This window comes from Mirounga angustirostris, unplaced genomic scaffold (assembly GCF_029215605.1).
Source record: "Mirounga angustirostris isolate CCGP_5_RB_7025 unplaced genomic scaffold, mMirAng1.0.hap1 SCAF_4, whole genome shotgun sequence".
In the NCBI taxonomy this organism is placed as follows: domain Eukaryota; kingdom Metazoa; phylum Chordata; class Mammalia; order Carnivora; family Phocidae; genus Mirounga; species Mirounga angustirostris.
In genome coordinates, this window is record NW_026991712.1 from 60744650 (window position 1) to 60769683 (window position 25034).

General features: G+C 36.3%; 1 protein-coding gene and 1 long non-coding RNA gene across 8 annotated transcripts in view; both read left to right on the top strand.

Annotated features, from left to right (window-relative positions):
• EYA1 (EYA transcriptional coactivator and phosphatase 1) overlaps positions 1-25034 on the top strand; it is a 358798-nt gene that overhangs the window by 180083 nt on the left and 153681 nt on the right. For 4 of the 7 annotated variants that reach the window (XM_054512561.2, XM_045896404.3, XM_045896403.3 and 1 more), the window contains exons 3-6: positions 10797-10871; positions 10984-11083; positions 13281-13330; positions 14851-14978. In XM_054512561.2, the coding sequence (XP_054368536.1) occupies positions 14855-14978 (124 nt within the window). In that variant the 5' untranslated portion in view covers positions 10797-10871; positions 10984-11083; positions 13281-13330; positions 14851-14854. Of the gene's footprint in view, positions 1-7681; positions 8166-10796; positions 10872-10983; positions 11084-13275; positions 13331-14850; positions 14979-25034 lie in introns of those variants that run through there. The other 3 variants (XM_054512564.2, XM_054512565.2, XM_045896402.3) reach the window with 2 other exon arrangements.
• LOC135363969 (uncharacterized) lies at positions 1742-2152 on the top strand. The gene is made up of 2 exons (XR_010410414.1): positions 1742-1941; positions 2028-2152. It is a non-coding gene; the product is annotated as an uncharacterized LOC135363969 (long non-coding RNA).

Consider the following 25034-nt stretch of genomic DNA (forward strand, 5'->3'; position numbering starts at 1 on the left):
TAAACCAGGGCCTTGTTCTGTCAAGTAGCCAAGTGTGCACGCATTAATTAATTTAAATAACATTTACTGAGCACCTACCATGAGTATCAAGTTGTGCTAATATTAGAAACTCCACCATGTCCTGACTGGGCACTCATTTTATACTTGCTTAATTAAATTGATTTGAAATTCAGTTTTCTTTTTTTTTTAAGATTTTATTTATTTATTTGAGAGAGAGTGAGATAGAACATGATTTGGGGGAGAGGCAGATGGAGAGGAAGAAGTAGACTCCTCACAGAACAGGGAGCCTGACTCGGGGCTCGATCCCAGGACCCTGGGATCATGACCTGAGCCGAAGGCAGACGCTTAACCGACTGAGCCACCCCGATGCCCCTGAAATTCAGTTTTCTATTGCTATTTTACTATCTATGAGAGCTTTACCCTTGCAGTAAACATTTTTTTTAAGATTTTATTTATTTATTTGAGAGAGAGACGGAGTCTACGAGCTGGGGGGAGGGACAGAGGGAGAGAGAGAAACAGACTCCCCACTGAGCAGGGAGCCCAATGCAGGACTCGACCCCAGGGCCCCGAGACCATGACCTGAGCCAAAGGCAGACGCTTAACTGACTGAGCTACCCAGGTGCCCCTACAGTAAACACTTTTATCCCCATGCCATTTTGGTTAGGTGTGTGACCTTCTTGCATCCATTTTATAGGTAGCCTGTCTATAGATTATCAATTGAGAGTCAAGTATTGTGATAACAAAGGGCACAGAGAAAACCTATGCTAAATTTAGAATTAGAACTTGAACCTCTAGTGCATTTTTTTTTAGTCTAGTGATTATAGGTAAATTTTGGTAGCTCTCCGTATTTAAAGAAAAGGACAGCTTTTAAACTTTGAACAGTGATAGATACAAAATCCAAAAGTACAGAGAGATGTGGTATCTGTTGCTTCAAGAATGTCTTAATGTGAAATATCTCCTTTAAAATATCTTTTTTTTTTTTAAATAGGCCATTCATTGGTTGGGAATAGACATGATTTCAGAAAATTGTAAATAGAGAGCTTAGTGATGTGGGTCTTCCTTTTAAATAGTCTTTGGTTTTTAGTCATGAATGATTTTATTTGTGGTGAGTTAGGTCTTTTACTTTTTTTTAATTTTTATATTTATCAAATGAAATGCCTCCCAAAAGAGACATATATACTAGTAAAGGTACTATAAATTTAAAACATATAAAACCTGCGTATCGAAAAACATGATCTTTTTCCTTTAGCATTTCTAAGTCATAGACACTCGTTCTTTTAAAAAAGCTGAGATCCTTGAACTAGTTTTCCGATTAGTGTCTTGAATAACTTCCCATTTTTTGCTTTGCTTTTGTTCCGTCCCGTCCCTCCTTTACCTCCTCCTTACCCCTCTCGTCCAGTCTCTGCTGGTGAGGAAGATCTGTCCTTTCAGGCAAGGGCAGGAAGGAAAGTGAACAGCTCTCCCAGGAGGCCAGAGCTAATGGGAGCTTTGCGGATCTTTCAGCAGGGCTTGTCAATGATAACTGTGCAGTAGAGGTCTCCCCTACTGGCTCTCTGACCTCTTGGTAAACTATTTGTTTTTCCTTGTATTGATTTAAAAAAATGAGCCACCAATCTATAACTCCCTATCAACTGGGGTGTTGTTTTTAAGAACCATACGCATTTAAAATATGCTAATTCAGAAAACCCCAGATCCTTGACTTTGTTTTACTCTGCAATTCAGGTAAACCAGATCACTGATGATGTTAAAACAGAATCCTTGAAAGAAACAGTGGATGCTTCCAGACTTCTATTTTTTTTTTGAAAGAATACAAGCTACAATTTTTTAAACATCAGTATAATACTCCATATATTAAACCATCTGAAATAAGAGTTCTCATTACTTATGAACATCTAAAGACTAGAAAACTTTCATCTTTATTTCCATTTTGGTCCTAAAAAGGTACTGTCTTTCAGTATTTGAACAAAGTGGAGCTATTGTTTTCCTTAGCCTATAATGCAAAGTCTATTTTTTTCCTTCCTCTACAGCATTCTAAAGTAAAATTCAAGGACCCAGGGCAACTTGATCGCCTGCAGGTATGAATCTGTACAGTAGAGAGAAACCTCCAGGTTGTACACCTATTGACATTGCTTAATAAAAACATCTAGGAAAATGGTGCTTCTGGTTGTGTTTCCAATAGCAAATGTGATTGCAGCACATTGTGGATTAGGTTACCGATCCTTTGAATTCTGACCTTCTGTCTAAAACAGCTTTAGAGGTTACTCTTTTTTCCGATTTGGGAGACTGGAGGGGGAAAGAGTTAATGCTGCTTGAAGGAAGAAAAAAATTCTCTCGGTTATGAAGTTTTGGTTTTTTATTTTGTCCCTTCTTGGCAATTCCTTTGTAATAATAAGAGAGCTTCTTGATTCTCGATACTTAAACTATACCTCCAAATGCATAAGGACACTTGGAGTACGTTTTGAATGTAATTATTTCCTCCTGAACAAATCAAGTGTTTATGATGTAATAGCTATTAAGATCAAAGCATATCACATTGGATAACTGAAATTAGGAATACAAAAGGGAAGAAATGGATAGAACTGTAAAACAAGTTGTCCATATAATTTGCTTGTGGTAGACTCAGACCCTTAGTGTCTCCTTTTTATTATAAAGAAAAAGTTGGGAATATTTATAATCCTTATTTTAGAAAGATAATTTACCTTTTTTTGATAAGTAGTGAGAAAAAAAATCCCTGATTTGATCACTTCAGGTTTAAGGATTCATTACATTTTTTTTTCCCTATTGATCATTTAACATTTTTATTTTTGAACCTGCACACTAACTTGTAATATATGTTTGTGAATAATCATATATTGTACAGTGATTGTGTCTATTCTATATTGAACATACCATTTTAATATATATCATTTCAACATGTCACACACCTTTCTGGATTCATTAACTTTATTAGGTGTCCTCTTGCTCCAAAAGGATGATACAGCCCAGGACATTTTGATGTCCCTCCCAGTGCTCCATCTACTGTTTAGTGGTAACTTTGATGGTTTCAGAAAAACGAGGCAGATTCTAGAACAAATAATTAGAGGGGAGGGGCATATTTTTTAAAACACACGATTTGTACAGATAAATTGTCACGTTATATGTTAAAATAAATGAAGAATGTCTATAAAACGCCTAGCACAGTGCCTGGCATGTAGTAAGCACTCAATAAATATTAATTTCCTTCCCTATTCCACGAGATAGTCATCATTTCTGAAGAATTTAAAAACTGTGAACTCAGCTGTCATGAAACCTGGAAAACACAAAACAAATTTCCAGATCCTCTTACAAGTGTTGGGAGGTGCTGACAAGATTGGTTTTGCCCATGGCTTTGAGAAAAAAAAAAAGTCTGAAGAGTAGACAAATCTGGGTTTTCTAGGTTATTTCGTGTCAACTGAAATCCATTTTAAAGTGTGAAAAAGCAAAAGAGCTTATTGCTGAGATTAAGCATGTGCTTCCAAGACAATTATTTACATTTTTGGCAGAAGGGAGAAAAAGTAACTCTGTTTGCCATTTTGGAAAATCAGTTGCTTTTAAAATGGAAAATCTGGTATGTCATATTTTTCTTAGATAAAGTACCTCTATCATCCCATTCCCGTTTCCTAAAAATCTATTGTTATCATTATTTGTTTCAATAAGTGCTCCTCAAAGTTTCTATTAGAATAATAATTTTGAAAAAAAAACATCCAATAGGCAGTCATTACTACCTATGATAAGTTTCCCACCCTACATAAATAAATGTTATTATTCATATTATTAACCAGTATTAGAGGGCCAGGAAATAGATTATATTTCCAAATTGTGTTGGTATAAAGACTATAATATTTATTAAAATAATTTTCCATGGTCCAGTGAATAGCTAGTAATTGCCTCCTTAAATTTACTGTTAAAAGCTATTCATGTTGGAGTTTGAATGGAAAACATTTCGCCAAATACTGGTAGACATTCGGTTTGGCAGATTTAATATCATTCTTAAAATAAATAGAGGATGTTTTACTTGGTTGTGTTTCAGCAGAAGGCTACTGGGAGCAGGGCCCTCATTGTAGGTCTCGTGCCAGTGGGGAAAGAGGAGGTCATGAAAGTGACCGCTCCAAACGCCAGCAAGGATCTTAGCGTCAGCCATCCACTGTTCCAACGGTTCCATAAAAAAGCCAGGAATGTAGTGCCATGGCATGAACCACAAGAAAAGAGAGTCGTTTGGAAGCAGAGGGACCAGAAGTACAGTATTTTGGAATACTCTGTTTGCCATTCCACTTTGAACAGCCCGAATCGCAAAATGTTGATTGTATTGATCAGATATTACTGATTTTACTGATGTGGAAGAAAGAATAACTAAGATTTTGCTTTTGAAGAGAGATCACTGGCCTTTAAATGCTAATTATGTTTTTGCAACTTACTATACCATTATTCTTGAGCAATAATCTGCTAAGAATGGTAGAAACAGAGGTAAGAGATGGTTGATATCGGACCAGGTAATAGCGTTCATCCTTAATTGTAAAATTATTAAAAGGTAGACACAAATAGAAGAAAAATAACTTCTGAGTACATCTTTTATTGAGAACTTCACAATTGCTCACAATCTTTGTTATTGTTACTGGAAGGGATAAAGGGAAGGAACACTTGCCTTTAATCATTTGTTTTCTGTGTTCATTTCTTATATTTTATTTGATTAATCAACTGTTTACTCATGTAGTTTTTAAAAAGTTCAAAGTCACCTTTTCAATTGTTCTAATGAATTCCTTATATCTGCCCTAGTCTTTTTTTTTAATTGCAGACATTTGTTTATTTTTGTAATCATGCCTTTATTTAAAATTGTGTTAGTTGGAAAGCACTAACAATTTGTCTCAAAATTGCAGATTTCTCTATATCCAGGCACACGTCTAGGGAATAGTTTGTTCTATAAGATAAAACCTGTTTGAAGATACAGTATATGAAAGATATTGTCTGTTTGAGGGTATTCAAACACTGTTACAGTTGCCTATTTCAAGTGTTTTCCTTTTCCAGATAAAATTATATATTTATTTTTTTGCTTTAGTGGGGAAAAGGCATATTAGAAATTTCTTTACTCCTATTCATATGTTTGTGTTGAAATTTCTTCAGGAAATATCAGAAGATAATGCTTTCTACATTACCTGTCTTTACTAATGGTAAATTTTGAGCAAATGTTTCTAATTGCTGTTGTAATGTGTATGACTTTATTTAGGGGACACCTTCATCCTTAAAATATATGGATAAGTTATGTAATTGTAAAAATTTAGAAATAAGAAGTTAATAGTATACTACAAACTGGATCTTATTAGTAATGGCTTACATATTGGCTATTTATCAGAGAATGACTTATTTTTGGTGTAAGTTGCATGGTAATTACTGCATATTTGATAATCAGGAGGTAGTAACCAGACAAAATTTATGGATAAGCATGTGATTGTTTTTAATCCATCTAATTTTGCTTTAGGAAAGGGAAACCATTTAAAATTGGTACATATGCACATGGATATTTCTTTTAGCCAATGACTAAGCTCTTTGTTACATAATTATGAAGCATGATCTGTGTCATATTAGTGGTCATATTACCTTCATCGTGCTTTTTATAATTTTCCTCGTAATTACTGCATCATTTCTTTAATGGTATCTTGTTTGGTTATATAAATAAAAATAATTGAATTTCAATATAAAAACTAATGTAGTATGATAAATTTGATTATAATACAGGCAAGTAATTTATATATAAAAGTCAGATATCTTACATGATATTCCTGCTGTTCTGACTTCATATGGCTTGTGTCTCCTGGGTTTGCAAATATAATCTCTCATGGATCAGAAAACTAATATTTTATCTTTTCATATCTAAAATAAGTTTTAAACTATGGGAAGCATGTGTACAATAGCTTAACACAGGGTTTCAAACAGGGTTGAACCAACCAGCACCTCAGATTTTTATTTTATGGACCTTAGAAATAAAGATGATAGCAAAAGCACTTGCTATGTGGGTGCCTGACGTCATAGATTAAATTAATGTAACATTACAGTTTATTTCACAGCACTAGAAACCTCCATTATATGCTGTATTTTATTTTCTGCATATATGCTTTAGTATATTGAATAACTGATACTTCTGGCTTGAGAAAGTGCTGTAGGTGGTAATGTAATTCTATTTGTGCAGCATAAATGAACAGATCCAATAGCAATCAACTGATTTTTGACCTAGCTTCCCAAATATGGCAGATGACTAGCCCATGACTCCTTGCTGGTACCATACAAAATGAAATCCTAGGTGAGTTTGCAGTTTAAGTTGACTCTTAGATTTGACAAAGCATTCTTTTCTGAGGAATTTAGATTGGCATCCTTTCAGGGGGGAGAGGGGGAGAAAATCCACACTGAATTTTGTTCATTAGAAGCGTTTTGTTTTGGTTGCATGGGAATGGTGCTTTCATTTACAAATTAGCAAAGAAAAGGTAAGACTGTATCTGTTTTATTAGTTGATCATCTGGAAATGTATCATAAAATCATTTAAGAGTTTACTGTGATTTTAAAAATGTTCTTTGATACCAAAGCAAGAGCCTTAAAAAAAAAAAAAAGATGTTTTATTATTAATAAAACAACTGAATATGTAGAATAGTATTATCGGTAAAGGTGAAATAGTTTGAAAGAAAGTCCAGTGGGTATAAAGATTTTACTTTAGAGTACAAGATTGGTTATGATAAGTGAGTAGTATCAAAATAAGCATTTGTATTTGAACTTTGGTATGGAGCTGACAAATTAAAATATAATAGGCACATCAGTGATGCCTTCTTTAAATATTTGAAATCAATATAATGGTTGTCATCGATCTAATAACCAAAGCCATTTATTTACCTAAAACATGATAGTAAGTAAGCATTTTAAACTAAAGCTGTAATTTAGTCCTAATGTGAATAGCTCGACTCTCTAGATAAGTGTTATGGATTATCATGCATGGATTGTGAATTTAGTTAGAATTTTTTAAGAGAACAAAGTGTAAGGAAAGAGTTCTAGATAAAATAAGTATTTTCCCAAAAATGATTTTAAGATAGTAACACTGAAATACTATCTGGTTCATATCCAAAAAAAAAAAAAAAAAATGTTCCTGTAAAACTAGCCATCTAGAAATCATTGCAGAATCATCATTTGGGCTTTCATTGTTAAACCGATAATAGTTTACACGTTTGCTCGTTTTCTCCCTTTACCTACTTACTATATAAATGGCCATTTTCATTTTTAAAAAATTTTTCCCAGACCTGTTAGTTGGTACACTCGGCAAAAAAAAAAAAAAAAAAAAAAAAAAAATTTTATTAAAGTGTTGATTCCCCAAGTTTCAGGGCCTGAAAAAAGTTTTGGAAAAGTATAAAAGATAACGTGTAACTACTCCCAAAGCTCATAATTGGTAGCTGCTGTAGCAGGAGATGTGTGTTGACAGTGTCTCAGAGAACTTATTCTCACACAGCTGTTTATTCAGATAGCATGGGGCGCGTTCATTTACATAATAAATTTTTTTTGAGCAGCAAGGTTGAGCCAGACGGAGCAGTGCTCCCTTCAATTGTTGCATTTAAACCAATAAGGTTAGAACAAGAGAATAGCTGTGGTTTGCGTTGCAAAAACAAAAAAAGCCCCGAGGCTCCACGGGCAGACCTACAAGGCTGCGCAAACAAATCGAGGGATGAGATTCTGCTGTTTCTTTGTCTAGGGTTCTCAGATGCTATCTGCGGCTGCTGTTTGGTGGGGAAAGAGCGCGGGGCTCAAAGCGGTCGCTAAACAGAACGGTGGGAGCTGATGGCTCCGAGTTTGGGGCGAGGTAGAAACTCTGCAGTGCCACTTCCGACTTTAAGCCTTCCTGTTGCCGTCCACTGTGGCGGTTTTCGGTCTGGGGAAAGCGTTTTCGCTCAGTCGCTCGGCAGCCCGAGCCTGCAGCAGCGGCCAGGCGGCTGTCCCCGCGGCCGGGCTTCCCCCTCCAGCGGCGCCCCGCTTCCAGCAGCGCCGGGCTCCACTGGGAGCGCCTAAAAGCCCTCACGCGTCCTTATCCAGGAGCAAAACTGCATAAGGAATGGAGGTCTGCTAAACCAGAAAATTCGAAGGAGCACATTAAACTGGTGGATGCAGCAGATGTAAGCGCTGTAAGTACAAGCTGACTGTTTGAAAAATTGTAGTGACTGACAACAGCTGTCCTGTGGGCACAGCCCGAGATAACAGGAGCGCTTTTTAGTATTGTTTTGATTTGTTTTGGAATAAAAACATTAGGGCACGGGCACGATTCTGACACTTTGTACGTAGTGCGTGATTAGCCACAGGGTTCCATCATAAAAGTATAATTCTTAACCCCCAAATGATCTGCGCGATTAGCATCATTAAGAGGTAATTACAAATTAATTGTTAACAATTACTGTTGTGATCGATATAAATGTAACACACGGCTATATTCTTGTAGGGAGATTACTTCATATCGCTCCTGAATTGCTGCACAAACCTCAAATATTACTGTGATACTGAATAAAGCGAGAAATACGTATATGTAGCTCTCCATTGCAACACAGAGAACTTTTCCTCCGCACCTTTGGTTGATATGAGAAAATGAGGAAGGAATTAAGATTTTGAAAGGACAACAGATAACAAAAATCAACTGATACCACTTTTTAAGGAAGGAAATCCTTTTGCTTCAATAAACAAATTTCCCAAACGTTATATTAAACAGGCTCATCTTCAAAAGGTGAAATAATAAACATTTGCTAAATTAATATACTTTTTCCCTTATTGACACTTCATATGACTTGAATGGACCTTGAAATTTAAAACAAGATTCTTAAACTTTTGAACGACCATTTAAAGTATTTGTCATTCAAAATCAGTATATTGCTAATGACTCACGGGCTTATATTTCTTAGGAGGAATTTTTGAACACATTTAAGTAACTTTTGCAAGAATTCAATAAATTCAGACCTGTCATTGAATTTAGACAAGAGTTTTTATGTTGCATTTCTTACAATGACAAGGGGTACAAACAGTTTGGCAGTTAAGCCCAAAGTGTAGTTTTATAGGGTTGGGGTTGTTTTTTTTTATGTGTCTTTCGGAATAGGTTTTATTTTAGGCTTCTGTGAGTTTTTCCGCCCACCGTTTGGAGGTTTGAGGACACGCATACATGAATAGTCATGCTTTTTTTGCATTATCAAATATTTGATATTTGACTTTCTTGCTGCTTGAATTCTCCTAAGGCCCAGAGTGTTCAGTAAATGAGCAAACAGCCATGGGTTCTCAATCCTGAAAATTCTTCACGGTGACAGAGAAGCCTAATTGAGCCACTGTTCAGTTTTTGAGTGCCAAAAGGAAGTCAACTGCTATGTGAGCTTCGTAGACATGATAAATGATTTTCTCAAAAGAAAATTTTCATTTGAATGTGAAAATTCATATTAGAATACAATGGAAAGAGGAGAAACACTTGCAGGGAGAATAAAATCCCTTCTTCCATTTAATCAGATAGCAAAGGTATTTCATTTTGAATGAATGCTAATTTTGAGAACAATCTTTTAAAACTATGGTGGCATCAACTGTCATTTAAATGCTTGTTTTTTTCACGGGGACTCGATTTTGTCATTTTCTTCAAACGAGGAAGTTTGAAATACAGCATGTTACATTAAAATCAGTAATAGCATTGGAGCATTCATTTTATAGAGTCTTTGATAAAGCAGGAAATAAGTGTTAGCATGTAAAAGACATCTACCTCTTCCTAGAAGTTCATTTTGATTTTAGGTTCAGGTTTTTATTACAGCATTGACACCATAGTTAGAAATATTGGTTGAGAAAAATTTTAGCAAGAATATATTCTGATTAAAAAGCAGATTTATGCCTAAGACTCATTCTGATAAAATACATTCTGATTAGAAAATTGCCATTGTCTTTCAAATTTGGGAGTACTCAGGTTGATCTGTGGTTGGGCAAAACCAGCTTGCCTGCCAACTCTATTTATTTAGATAAGTTCAGTACTTTCACTTTGAAAATTTCTTTTTAGTTTGGGGGAAAAAAGTTTTAAATTATAGTCATTTTATAAAAATTGCTTCTAGCAAGCAAAAAAGCCTATGGAAAACCCATAATTTAGACAAGTACCTACATTTTATTTGCTCTGTGCTGCTGAGATTTAGAATCCCTTTCCATTTACAGTTTACTTTTCACAGAACATTATTAACTTTTTGGCTTCATACATGATCTTCTGTCAGATGCTTTTGATTTGTAATTTAGCAAAGTATAATAAACAGTGCAAAAGTCATGAATTTTGCTCTGCATCCTGAGCTCTGTGGTAGGGAAAATGTGATAAAATGTGTACCTTAAGTCTTGTTTGATGATCTCTCAAAGCAAGTTTGCCTTCTGGAAATAATTTCTGGGGTTGAAGAGCATGGTATTAACAGATTTAATGTGGCTATTCAATGGATTGGTGAAGTACTATGTGAGGTTTAACAAAATGAGAGAGACAAATTGAACATCAACAAAAGTTACATCTGTGAAGAATTATAAATTTAATTAGAAAAAAGGCAAACTTAAAAGACCTCATTAACTAATCAAAAGTCAAAGTTACTAGTTTAGAATTCTTGAATTTAAATTCTACGAAGTTCTTTTTTTCTCTTTGTATTTTTGCAACTCTCAGTATGCTGCTGTGGGTACTCTAGCAAAGAGTTTTAAAAAGCATTAAAGTGAAGTGACTTCATTGTAATAGAAGATGACTATTTGTAATGTTATGGGAAATATTTTTGTACTCATAGGAACATTTGAATTAAAAATACCGGATTAGAAGAAGACAAGAAACATATTAAGTTTATCAATGTGAAGCAGAAAATGTGAGTTTACTGAATGCCTAACAGCATTTTTTCTGAAAACCATGAAATATTTTTTTCTTTTTGAATAGGAATATGCCTAATTAATGATTTTTGAAACCCCTTATGCTCTTAGACCTCTAAAGCCCAGAAACTTCCAGAGATATTGTCAAGCATAAGAGAAAATCAACACCAATCAGAAATAGGTGTTCTTTTCAGATAAGTCATTATTAAGAGTATGTTTCCTTACTGGACTGTAATCTTGTACTACACATAAAAAACTAAAAGCATGTGAAGTGTAGCATTTTGTAAACTGTAACTAATTTTGCTCACATCTGTGTCTAATTGTTGTCTGCATTCGCATTCTTGAGAGTAGATTTATTTTTCCTGGACCACGATGTGGATTCAGCTGACCAGCCTAAGTGAGGATTAGTTGTTTTAAAGTTATTTTGATTAAAGAGTCATTTTTAAATACAGTAACACACAACACATGGTTTAAATAATCCTTGAGACACAAAAGAATATATCTGAAGTATACTTAATGAAATGAAGATCATGGATATGGACTTTCAAAAATTGTAGTGTATGAAAGTACAGTAGAGATTGAGTCAGGCCAGCATTAAAAAAAAGAAAAATGCTGTTGTGCAAATGCATTTTTTTAGTGAGAAAATGTGTTAGAATAATTCTTATTTTTAAGTTTGACCTAAGACCTTATTTTGAAGTTCATTTTTAAGTTTGACTTTGAAATTTAATTAATGATAGTTTAAGCCACAAATATAAGTATAATCTAGCTTTCAAAGTACACAATGAAACTAAAATTATATTTCCAAGATTATACTATCTAGCCAATGTTAAAATAGGAATGTATTTTAACGTTTAACAGAAAGTGTGTTTTACGTACTCTTTCCTATAATTGGGCCAAGAGAGTTCTTAAAACTAAGTTAGTTCTCACCTATAATTTATTCCAGGTGTATAAAAGCAGGGAGAAAAAAGGGTGGGGGGGAAGGAAATTTATCCTTGGGGTAGATTGCTGCAGTTTCTAAAGGAAAACATTTAATCTTGCGTGAGAACATTACTTTTAGCAAAAACTGCGGACGCCTGCTATCACAAAATGACATATCGGCAGGCATTAAAATTGCATTTTCACTTAATACTTAGGCGTCTCTTAATTATTTTTCGTCCTGCACATATTCTAGAAACACGTACCTAGAAATTTCACATAATCTTACACCAAGATATTCAGACTTTGACAATGCGCTGTTCTTGCCAGAAAGGTAGAATTTCTTAATTTCATGAATCATAATTAAAAATAACAGGACTCAATAGCAGATATTCGGTTGGATTACTTTAATGCCATTTGAGATGCTTCAGTTCTCATCTTTGTTCTGTAGCCCTAATTGATGTCAGTTCAGGTTGAATGAAAATGCACATCAAAGATTTGGAATTCTGAGTCATTTTAAGCATTTTTCAGAATGCTCTTTCCTGGGAGGCGTTAGTCTGAGCTTGTCAACCAGCAGCCCACCCTCACCTGAGTTTATCACCTGCTGGTCGTTTGCACTGCCTCTGGAGGAAGGGCAGGGACTAGCAAAGCCTGCACGTTAACTTAGTTGATTCATCTGGAGACAAAAGGCACCAAAATGCTGGCTAACTGGGACATTGAATTGATTATTAAGCTATCCATTCTCTCGGTTGGTTCAAAAGACAGAAAATTAAACGGAAAGCTAACGGCTTTTTCAGTTTCAGCAGGCAATAGCAACTAAGCATTCGCTGAATTTTAAATTCGCATGAATAAATGAGTACATCGCTCAATGATGTGATTTTTGGGTCTGAAAACTTGCCTTTACCATCTTTGGTCAGCCCAGCATTGCCCGAAAGTTGCCCAGAAGCCGTTTCGGTAAATGTCAAATGGCATATAGTACATATAGGGAGAAAACCATCATGATAAGGATGAGAAACTGTCAGGAGTCGAAGGGGTGGGCGGGAACTCTATTTCAGCTGGGGATAGCAGAAGATGAAAGATCTTCTGAGGATGCTGGAGGATTAATTCTTGAACTGCTGTGAAACACACTCATTTTGCTAATAGCTATTTTTTTCCAAGCACCTTTTCCAAGCTGCCTGGGCAAGGCTGCTTTGCATGTTGATTGGGGGAGGGGTAATCCCGTTTGCAGCTGTCATAGGCCAGTGATGAATCACTATCCCGTCATTTGGCTGCCTTCCCCCCTGACAAGGGGAGGAGGAGGGTAGACCTGCAGGAGGAAACAACAGTGGAGACCTCAACTTAAAGACAATATGCCTTTCACTGCTGCAGTATCCTCCTCTTTCTCTTTTGGTTAAAAGAGAGCATTGTCGTTCTCAGCCATGTGCTCTGTATAATTAAGAGCTGACACTGAAGCAGAGTAACAACAGCTTCTAATTTCTTACCCCTGATCACAGGTGCAAACATCTCAAACCAGTTCAGATGTTGCTGTTTCCTCAAGTTGCAGGTAAGGATATTTGACATTTTTGGAGATTACCTTTCTGTGACCCATATCTATTTTTGTCTAGGATTTCTTAATTATTTCTATTAATAGCAACAGCCTCTGTTGGAAATTACTTAACAATTTGTGTGTGTGTGCGCGCACTTGTAGAAAATGTTAAGTATGTAGAAAGGGAATAGGAGCCCGGGTTTGAAAATGATTATGGGCTATAGTTTCTGGTGTTAGGTAAACTGTGAATGTGTAATGTGAATTAGGAGAGAAAAGTTGGATTGTAAGCCATTTCTAGTTTGGATTTAGATTTGGGGAAGTAAAAACTCACTTTAGAAGTTACATGGTTCCTATTAAGCTGTTTTAAAAACTATTTACAGTAAGTTTAAGTGCAACCTCTAAATTAAAATAACTAGCTTTTATTGATGGGGGGGCAGAAACAGTTTTCACTTCAGTGACATATTAATACCCTCTCCTCTTTTTTTTTTTTTTAAGAAAAACACAAGTTTAAAATAAAGTGAATGGGCCATAGATTTTTTTAAAAAAAAATTGCAGAAGGGTATCTAGGTGTGTTTTGAGTCGCTTTAGATAAAGCCCCTCCTATTAATAGAATATTAAATATAAATGGCTAGTCCTGCAACTGTGACCATGAGGAGTGGCTTCTATACCATAATCTTCTAGAATAAGTAACTACTGAGTCTGAGAACTTCGGTGGGGGAGGACTTAACTGTTTTTATATGGTAAAAATGCAAAATTGCTGCATTGAAGTAGAATTGTTATTTCCCTGAATAAGTGACAGCTGAGGTATTCCAAGTGCTAATGCTCGCAGGGACTCACTGTATGTTGGCCTTATCCCTTTTCAATTGGGCACGCTGTATGTAATCCACAAAGCAAACAAGTGAGCCGACATCATAATGTTCTAATGCTGCATTTGTTTCAAGGGAAACAGAGGAACAATTAAGCAGTTTGCCAGAGTAAACACATGCATCAGGACTATCTCTTTCCCTGTCACTACACTATAGGCTTCAAGTGTTTTATTTGGTTTGGAGACCCATTAAATTACAATTGAGTGGTAAATTATAAGGGAGTACCTAGGGCTAATTTATTAGATGAAACAGATTCCATAGAAAAGTGATTTTTTTTCCTATTATACCTGTTTACGTATTTCTTTTACAAAAATCATGCCTCTTTTTAATATAAAAAGAAAAGCGTGACTGCATTTTTTTTCTTTGAAAATTAAAATAGATGCAACTGTCTCATTGTGATTTGATGAGCTGTGTAAGAAAAAAAAAAGATTTTCAAAGTGCCATGTGAATGAATGTTTGGTTGGATAGGTAAGGCAAACGACACCTTTGAGTACCACATGTTATGAAAGCATGACTGCAGTTAAAACTAAGATGAACTATTTGGAGTCTAAGAAAATAGATACAATGGGACTTTTGTGTGAATGTGTTTCAAAAGTGTCAAGTCGTTAGCACATTAAATAGTAGTGTTGTGAATTTGGTACATCTGTCACACCGAAGGCTTCTTGTCTTTAGGTCTATGGAAATGCAGGATCTAACCAGCCCGCATAGCCGTCTGAGTGGTAGTAGTGAACCCCCCAGTGGTCCCAAACTCGATAACTCTCATAGAAATAGTAATTCCATGACTCCCAATGGCACCGAAGGTGAGTGTCTGCCTTCTCCCTGTTTACTTTGCACCTTGTTTCTTCGTCACTATATGCTTTGTTATTGGGTGGTTATGATTTCAGTTGTCAAACCCATGAAGCTACCGTTCTAGTTCCCCGTTAGCTAATTTGACTTGTGAATCAGCATTCATCCTCAGGAGCTGCACAGGACTAAATTATTATAACACAGACTGGTTTTATTTGGCACAAATGCATATGTATGTATCTATACATATTATACGCATGTGTGCATGACATTTCTAACGTTTGAGTGTTTTTTAGCTCCTTGTTGATCACTCTCCAGAGCACAGTATCCATTTGCATGGTTTTATTCTATGAGCAATGAAAATTTGGAAATATTTCCTTTATTTTACTTTCCCTTTTGTTACTAAATATAACAATTTGCTTAAATGTAACATTGGACTGGATTGTTTCTAAGTAACCATAACATTGTGTGCCTGATGTTCTTGTGGCTATGACCATTAAAATACAAATAAGTAAAAAAAAAAACCAAAAAACAAAACTTGTTTACAAATATACAGCCTTATTAGGAGGTACATGAAATTTATTTACTTTCTTAAAGATTAAATAGTACACATTAAACGTAGTACTGTTACAATTATTTTGTATAATGATACATATGAATATGTAAATTTTATGCCGATATATATTTTAGCCCATATATTCCTAAGTCTACACATGTAAGCAAGGCTATCCTTATGTATTGTTAGCTGTTATGCATATTTATGTAGGTACTATGTATAATTTTAGAACTTCAACATATGGAGAGATATATTACGTATTGTATTTTTCTAATTTAGCCTATTGAAAAATTTCTTCACAGATATTTTTTGCTTGTTCCTTGCTAAGCCTCAGACCTTAATGCACTTAGAGCATAAGTTTCACTAGTTCAATGAATTATCCATGTTAGAATTCTATCCATAAACAAAACCCTTAACCATCATTTCCCAATCACCATGGTGATCTTTTATCACAGTTCTTAAAGATAAACAAAACTAAATGCCATATAATTGTTTGGTGCAGTATTCCAGTGTGTATTGATGAGGCCTTTTGAAACTAGTAATGTTATGAAATTTCTGATAATAGAAAAAAATATAAAGTTTCTGATATTAGACATTTTAGTTTTTATACCGACAGTGATTATTTTTAATGTGTAAATAGTCTATTTTACTCTTTGAGTAAATTCATTACCAGTGTTTGTGAAAAATGGTCACTGTCAAAAGTAGAAACTTTGCTGATCTAGCCAAAAAAAAAAAAATCTCTGGATAAGGTGGCTTCTCATCTGAAACTCTTTCCATTTTGATAGGTGATCAAAAAGAAATTGGAATGATTTTTAAGAAAGCAATTCTGGTATTTAAGTAGATTTTTAAAGAGCCAATAAAAAAAATCAAGCAGTCCTTTATTCTCTCTTTTGGCATTTGGCTTCAGGTGGCAGCATGGCTGCCGCCCTGTGCACGTGGGGCGTGTATAGCTCCCTAGGCTGGTGGGCCCCACGCCGGTGTCCTCATGCAGGTAGCTGCTGACAGGAGGGTCAGAGGGGGCCATGGGTGCAAACCTTAAATAGTTATTCTCCTCACTGAGAAGTCCAAAGAAGACAATCATTTAGAGGAACTTAAGAATAAAGACCAGGTTAAATCATTTTTGCACTAAGCATACATTTTGCATGGAACCATAATACGTATGGGTAGGAGCAATTATGAAATAATGATAGTTAATTTACGTATGAAGAAATGAAATGGGGGTAAGGCCTTTTCGTTTTGTCATCATTTACTGGCACATCGTCTCCTACAAAATAAGAACCACATAATGTTGAAACAGACTATGTGTTAGGGAGTGCCCCCTAGGAAGGCTTTGTGAGAATGATATGTGGCTTGTTTTTTAAAGGCATGTGGAGTGGTTAGATTATTTCTAACAGTTCACATTTAATGACTTGGTATCAGGTCCATATTCAAGAATATGTATCTTATACAATTTTTGCATAACTAAAATTGTTCAAGATACAATATTTTAGATAATTGTGGGATCTGCTGAGCCAGTCAATCTGGTAAATAGTTAGAAATTACTACTTATCAAAAAAAATTATCTTAGGTCTTGGAAATGAATTTTTCAGACCTATTTCAGACAAATGCAGTTACTCCTCTCACTTTGTTTGTAGGCATCATTCCTGGATGTACTTCGCAAGGGTTATGGTAATTAGAGGGAAGTTAGAAGATATCAGTATAAATTATCTGAAGAATAAAGGGAATTTTGGTCAATCTGCTGGGGATACCCAGTTTTATTTTAGTATATAGTTTGGAAATATGGATCCAAATTTCCTTCATGATCCATGTTACATGCCTGTTTAGATGCAAACTCTATCAGCAAGTTCTGGGTTATTATTAAGTTTGTGAATCAATTCATCATGCTGCTTATGTGTTCCGTAATGCATCTGTTTCATTGCCCTCCGTCACCGCTAGAGGAGGGAAGCTTAAAATGAGTGAACTAGTGTCTGGCAAGCTTCTCTGGGATATAATCGTGACAGATTTTCCTTGTACTTCTTTGAAAATCTTATTGATTTCAAAACCAGCACTGTTCACCAATGAATTAGAAGAATGCAAAACAAGAAACTCATTTAAATTTAAGGGCATGTTTGAAATAGTCATCATCTCTCCTACCTCCATAACAAGTATCTCTAGCTATATGTGCCATGATTTAGACCTAGGTGACTCCACTTCAGCTTCATTGAAATGAGCTTCCTTAATGAGGTCAACAAAACTTCCATTTAGTTTACACAGTTGTTGGCTTTGCCCGTGTTTATATAGGTTGTCTTCTCTCTCTCTCTCTCAGTAATTTTTACTTCCTGCCACCACTTGTCCCTATAATGAGGCTAAGAAAACATGAAAATCTCCTGTATCAAAAACCATAACTTCATCTGAAGAACAAACAAGAAGGGAATGGAATGGAGAGGCAAAGAATATTAAGTTTCTTCTTAAGTCTGCTGCCAAATTATCATCATAAGACTCAATGTTTGTAGGTTCTGTCCTCACAGGCTAGTGCCTATTTTCATGGTTCATCTAAGGGATAAAGACAGAAAGACACTGATCTACAGCCTCCAATCCTGTGCTTTTTTATTTCCTAGATGAAACGTTCTTCAGTTAGAATAGTTGTTTGCATGTTTCATATTTCAAGTTTCAACTATTTGTATTTTATGTTCTATTCCAACCTCTCTGAATCGTTATTGTAGTTAACTGTTGGTTTCACACACTTTATAAATCCTTGAGATAGAAAGCACAGATAGGTAAAAATACAAAACAGTAGCAAGAATGAATGTTTGAGTTGCTCTGAAAAAAGCACTGTTAGAAGTGATATGTTTCCAAACGAATTAACAAATATTTTGGCTACTATTAAACACTTAAGGCTTGATTTGGAGGAGACTAATGGATAGTTATGAAAACACCCAATTGTGGCTTTCTTTTAACCGTTTTGCCTATTTTGAGAGGAGGCAGTCTTCCAAGATAGGATGGAATAGAAATTTCTTATTAGAGAGATTGTAAAACCATCATTTTTAAGACCTACACTGGTTGGTGGTGATGCTCCCCTAGATCCATATTAATGTGCTGAATCTGAAAGGATTTCTAATGCGTAGATTTATGTTCAAGCCGCTATTTGGTCGAGGCTGTGTGTTGATGTCTGTGCTGGGTAAGTGGGGGAAGTAGTTGGGAAACCTTCCTTCGGAAGGACTCAGGGCCATAGCAGTAAAAGGATTTTTATTTACGTACCTAATTAAGGCCTTGTTTGAAAAGCAGTGATTCTTACCATCTTTGTTTTTCCTGGTTGTCTTATGTCTATGGGAACCTAAGATTGGTTAGTTCATATATTGCTCGTTTGAGTGTTTATTTTTGGTTGTCTGGGGATGAAGAGTGGGGAAGGGCGAAAAAGAGGTGTGAGCAAGTGGAACTAAGAGCTCTAATTCTGAGTTTTTCTCTATTGTAAATTTAACTCCAAACTCAAAAAGAAGCTTAACCTTGTCTTAAAGCAGATGAATTTGCCTTTAAGTGACATAAAACCAGATGCAGTTGGAATCCTCACTACAAATAGAGTTTCAGGAATTCTGATGTTAATTCAAACAGTAATTTTGAATTGGTATATCAGATTTCCAAGATGATAAGAGATACAATCTTGAATTAGGTGGCTAAATTTTCTGCGTTTTAAAATTTAATTTTAGGGGCGCCTGGGTGGCTCAGTCGGTTAAGCGACTGCCTCCGGCTCAGGTCATGATCCTGGAGTCCCAGGATCGAGTCCCACATCGGGCTCCCTGCTCGGCAGGGAGCCTGCTTCTCCCTCTGACCCTCCCCCCTCTCATGTGCTCTCTCTCATTCTCTCTCTCTCAAATAAATAAATAAAATCTTTAAAAAAAAAAAAATAAAAAAAAAAAATAAATAAAATTTAATTTTATATTGCATATTTTAGGAGGATAGGTTAATTCAATTTTACAAATTTATATTATCAGAAGCTATTTTAAAGTTTTATCATTTCTACAAAGCTTAGAACACTAACAAATTATCTGAATTTGTTTTTCTCACTGTAATGTGAATTTAGTAAAATACAGTTATATCCAACTAGAGTATTTTTAAGAAATCTTATTTACAAGAAATACGTAAACTGGAATGAATGTGTATAAAATTATGGTTTGAGGCTGCATTTTAAAGGCTACATTTGCATATTTGTGGTCAAATATTCTGTTGTCAGTAGAAACATGGTAATCTAATTTTATTATTGTTTACATTCTGCACATGATTTACTTTCTGGAAGGTTAGAGGACATTGAGAGTAAAAGGATTTCTAACTGACATTTTTAAAGTCTGCCTGTAGCCCCATAATTGGTCTCTTATAAATTGTTCTTAAGCAAAAGCCATGAAAGAATGAACAAAATATTTTTTGGATTTGATATTTGCCTATATTGTGTCTGTGAATAGTTTCTACATGCCTATTACTAATTAATAATAATAATGGCTAATGTTTATAAATAACTTATTGTTAGTCATTATGCTGACCGTTCTCCATGATTTGTTTCATTAATCTTCAGAAAATTCCTGACCTACCAGCATAATGGTTAAGAGGCTGGGTCTGCATCCCAGCTCCACTCTTTTTTTTTTAAGATTTTATTTATTTATTTGAGAGAGAGAGAATGAGACAGAGAGAGCACATGAGAGGGGGGAGGGTCAGAGGGAGAAGCAGACCCCCCGCCGAGCAGGGAGCCCGATGCGGGACTCGATCCAGGGACTCCAGGATCATGACCTGAGCCGAAGGCAGTCGCTTAACCAACTGAGCCACCCAGGTGCCCCCAGCTCCACTCTTTACCAGCAGTGTTCGCTTCCGTTAGGCTCAGTCTCCTCATCTTTAAAATGAGGATAATAGCAGAACTTATCTCAGGCTTGCTGTAAGGATGTTAAGTAAAACCTGGAGCACACTTGGAACTTAACTAAGTGCTCTGTATTTATTAACTCCTATACCAAGTCTAGATAATAGATGCCTCTACAGTCTATTGCTGTTTTTACACACAAGAAAACTGAGTCTTAGAAACTTCAATGTCAAGTTGAAAGGCACAGACTTTGTAATTGGTACCACTAATATCTGACCTAGTATTTGAGTCAAGTTCTATCTGAGTCCAGAGCCTGAGTTTTTAAATCACTGTACTAGGGACGCCTGGGTGGCTCAGTCGTTAAGCGTCTGCCTTCGGCTCAGGTTATTGTCCCAGGGTCCTGGGATCGAGCCCCGCATCGGGCTCCCTGCTCGGCGGGAAGCCTGCTTCTCCCTCTCCCACTGCCCCTGCTTGTGTTCCCTCTCTCGCTGTCTCTCTCGCTGTCAAATAAATAAATAGAATCTTAAAAAAAAAAAAAAAAAAAAGGAAAAGACTGTAGCCAGTACATAATTTGGCTCAGCTGGGAATAATATTTACATCCATAGTAACAATGAATAATATGGATTACTCTGAATATATTTTGAGGGTAGACAGAGGGAATGAAAAGAAATGGCAATATATACATGTTATATAGAAATTTGAGGATAGCTATGGGGTGCCTGGGTGGCTCAGTCATTAAGTGTCTGCCTTCGGCTCAGGTCATGATCCCAGGGTCCTGGGATCGAGCCCCGTATCGGGCTCTCTGCTCGGCGGGAAGCCTGCTTCTCCCTCTCCCACTCCCTCTGCTTGTGTTCCCTCTCTCACTGTGTCTCTGTCAAATAAATAAATAAAATCTTTAAAAAAAATAAAATAAAATCACTGTATTAGTCTTTGGAGAGAATATGTGATTCCCACCACCTGCCAGTGTCTTTTCTGATACCTTCCTACTGAACACTGGTGCCTTCACTGCCCCATGGATGCCTTCGTAACTGGAGAACCCCATTCCCTAGCAAGCAGCAGAGCTGTGAAAGGACGGATGGCAGAGGCTTTGACGACGAAATGACTTCATTATGAGGACACATCCCCAGGGCAGTTATACTCTGGTCTTTAAGTTCTTGTGTGTGTGAGTGTATGAGATTTCATCCTGGTGTCACGCGTGCACAGCATATTACATCAATAGGTTGAGTTTTAAGGGATTGTCTCTTACTAGTTTTCAAAGCTTTAGACTTAATTATAATTCCATCAGCCGTCTCTCTCTGTTAGGCTTCCCTGGGATCAAATGGAGATGGGAGGTCCTCTCTGCTTTTCATTATAATCGTCATTATTCTATACACATTTGGATTGGAGCAGTATTACTGTGAAATTTAAAAAGTAGTTATAGTTTTGCTACTGCTCAGGGTAACAATTTTCTATCTCAGAAAATATGTTTAAGTGGGTGATAAATTTGGCCACATTTCTCTTGACTTAGAGAACCAGGTTGTGTTAACCAAGCAAAACTCAGAGAAGCAGCTTAAGTGGCATTTGTTGGAGGCTCCATAGAAACAGCAGTTTCCAAAGCCAGGATTTGGGAGCATGCGTGTTATGTTCTAGGAGCAGCGAGTTGCTGTGCAGGCAGTGTGAGCGGAGGGAAATGAACAGGGAGTGTAGGAGGTGAAGTGCGAGGATAAAGGTGTGGCATGCGTAGGGCCTTGCAGCTTGGCAGATATACTATAATTTATTACAAATAGCTTTCATAGTAAGAATAGGAACTCCAGTGCTCATTGCCTGAAAGTAGGCTCAGAGTTTCTAGAAAGCCAGGCTTCTTGATAAACTAATGACTCTCTGTAAACGGTATTTGCCTAACTCCCAAGACCTAATAGTTCGGAGAATCACGTTTCTATGCCCTCTCTTCCCTAGCTGGGCCAGAAGTTTGGTATGATCAGAAATCTCTATCTCCCTTAGAACATCCTGTCTTCTGGGAAAAATTTCTAGTTCTCTCTGGGGAGATGTGTAAAACTTTAGTGAGTGCTAGTATTTGGCTAATTCTTCATCCTTCACTCATGGATTCCTTGCCTTAAGTAATTCCTGATTTGTTATGATGGCCACGGATGCCCAGGAGTGAGCTGTAGATAGATAAAGTGGTATGTCTCTGTGTGGCCACTTTGCGGACTTGGAGTAAAGCCCGAGAGTGACTCATTTTCCGTTTTTGGCTGCAAATATACAATATAATAGGAAAAAAATATGTAATTACAAATTTTCCATTTTTACTTTGGGTAGACAAAAAAGTTATCTGACACATTGCTGTCTTCAGTGACTGCTAAATAATCAAGGATTTATGCTAAGGATTTATGTTAAGTTTTAGGACCCCTTTTATAAGTAAAACCTCGTTATGTTTACGGTAATTTCTTGGTTTGGCTGATATATATATATATATATATATATATTTAGTTTCACTTTATGCTACAATATCTCATATTGAAAAAGGTAGATGAACTCTACCAAACATATCCCAAGGTGATATGTTTATGTACTCCCTTTAAGGCAAATTGGAAACAGTTCTTTTACATGAAATGAATCAAAATCTAAAATGCTTACCTATTTTATCATTACATCTGTTACTGTTCAGGGGAATTGTGAGTGGAAAAAATACTTTTTAACAAAATAAGGAATATGAAATGAATTGACTAAGTTCTTACTGTTTATCGAGCACATCATTATGCCTTCTGCATACCTTATTTTATGTACCTCATTTTAAAGAGTTTAAACAGCATAGTAACTGTTTTGGAGAAGAGATTCAAAGACATGTGAGACTGATTTTAAAGCCCACATTTACACACTAAAACATGGACTCCCCGATAGCCAAATAACTCAGTTCTTTTTTTTTTTTTTTTAAAGATTTTGTTTATTTATTTGACAGAGAGACAGCAAGAGAGGGAACACAAGCAGGGGGAGCGGGAGAGGGAGAAGCAGGCTTCCCACAGAGCAGGGAGCCCGATGTGGGGCTCGATCCCAGGACACTGGGATCATGACCTGAGTCGAAGGCAGACACTTAACGACTGAGCCACCCAGGCGCCCCAAACTCGGTTCTTATTGACATAATTTATCTGCCTTAAGAAATTTTTATGTTACCCTGTCTAAGCATATAATTCAGTGAAGGAAGTACAAGATCTATTTATATGTGTGTTTTGCTTAGTAGAGTCTCTAGGTTCCTTAAAGGCAAGGATAGACCTGTTCATTACTGTGTCCTCAGCATCTAGCAGAAGTCTTGGCAGTGATTAAGCAGTCAACAAATATGTGTCAAATGAATGCCCCATATGACTAAGCAAATAATTCAGGCGAGTGATTACAAGAGAAGAGAACCATTCATTTTATTTAAAGGCACTAACAGATTCAATGAGTATCTAACATCTGTTTTTCAAATTTTGAAAGTGATGATTTCACAGACGAATTTATATAATAGTTATATAGGCTGTCCATCCAGAGAACATCCACAGTCAACGTTGCTGCTGATTTTGAATTTGATCTATAGTAACTGACTTGCATTTGACCTGTACTAATTAATTTACTGATGGAAGCCGCTCCTATTGGACTTAATAGCATTTAGCAATAATGAAGCAACTTCCACATAGTCCCAAGAAATGACTGAATTATAAAAAGATCAGGCAGTTGGGTTTAGTATCCTTACAGGATGGTAAGGAGTCATGATTGGAGATGAACATTCTAAAAGATGAAAAATTTCAAGAATAAAGATATATATGTACTGTAGTGAAAAATTCTATATATACGAATGTATAAAATTATATATCACACTGTGTATTCACCATTGCATCATTCGTTCATTCAAGAAATATTTGTTGATTTGTGTCTAGAAATTTACCAGATATCATACTTGCCAAGGAGACGTTTACAGTCTACTGTGATTTGCAGACCTATAATCAGATAACCACTATACTTTATAACAAGGGCTATATTATGCAGAGAGGTGGGAACCTAATTATGACTGGGGTGATCGAGGATGGTTTCTGCACACAGGTAATACTTAAAGGGAGTCTTGAAAAAGAAGTAGAAAAACACTGGGTGCCAACCCAGGAAGGAAGAAAGGGCATGGATTGTAGAGCTGTGGCAAAGACATCCCTCATCTAGGGAGTATTGTGTGTGTGTGTGCGTGTGTGTGTGTGTGTGATGTTTGGAGAGGGACATGTGCACAGTGCATATGCAATGGGGCTAAGACAGTGGCCCAAAGCAGGTGATGAAGGGCCTTATGTATGAGGTTCAGGAGTTTGGATTCAATCCTGTGGGAGCTGAACATTGGGAGGCTCACAAACAGGAGAGTGATATGACTGAGTCTGTGTTTCAAAAATCTACCCCAGTAGTACTTTGCAACTGTATTCAAGGGATGGTAGGTGGGGAGAAAAGACTCTAGGTGAAAAGCTATGTGAGGACATTTTTGTCTGAGATCATGTACTTACTTACACGTTGTTATTTCAGTACAAATTTACATCCAATGCTTGCCTTAAAGAAAGTGGAGAAGGCATAATATTAAAAATAAAGAAAAGCATGGGATGCCTGGGTGGCTCAGTTGGTTAAACGGCTGCCTTCGGCTCAGGTCATGATCCCAGGGTCCTCAGATCGAGCCCCATATCAAGCCCCGCATTGGGCTCCCTCTCAGCGGGAAGC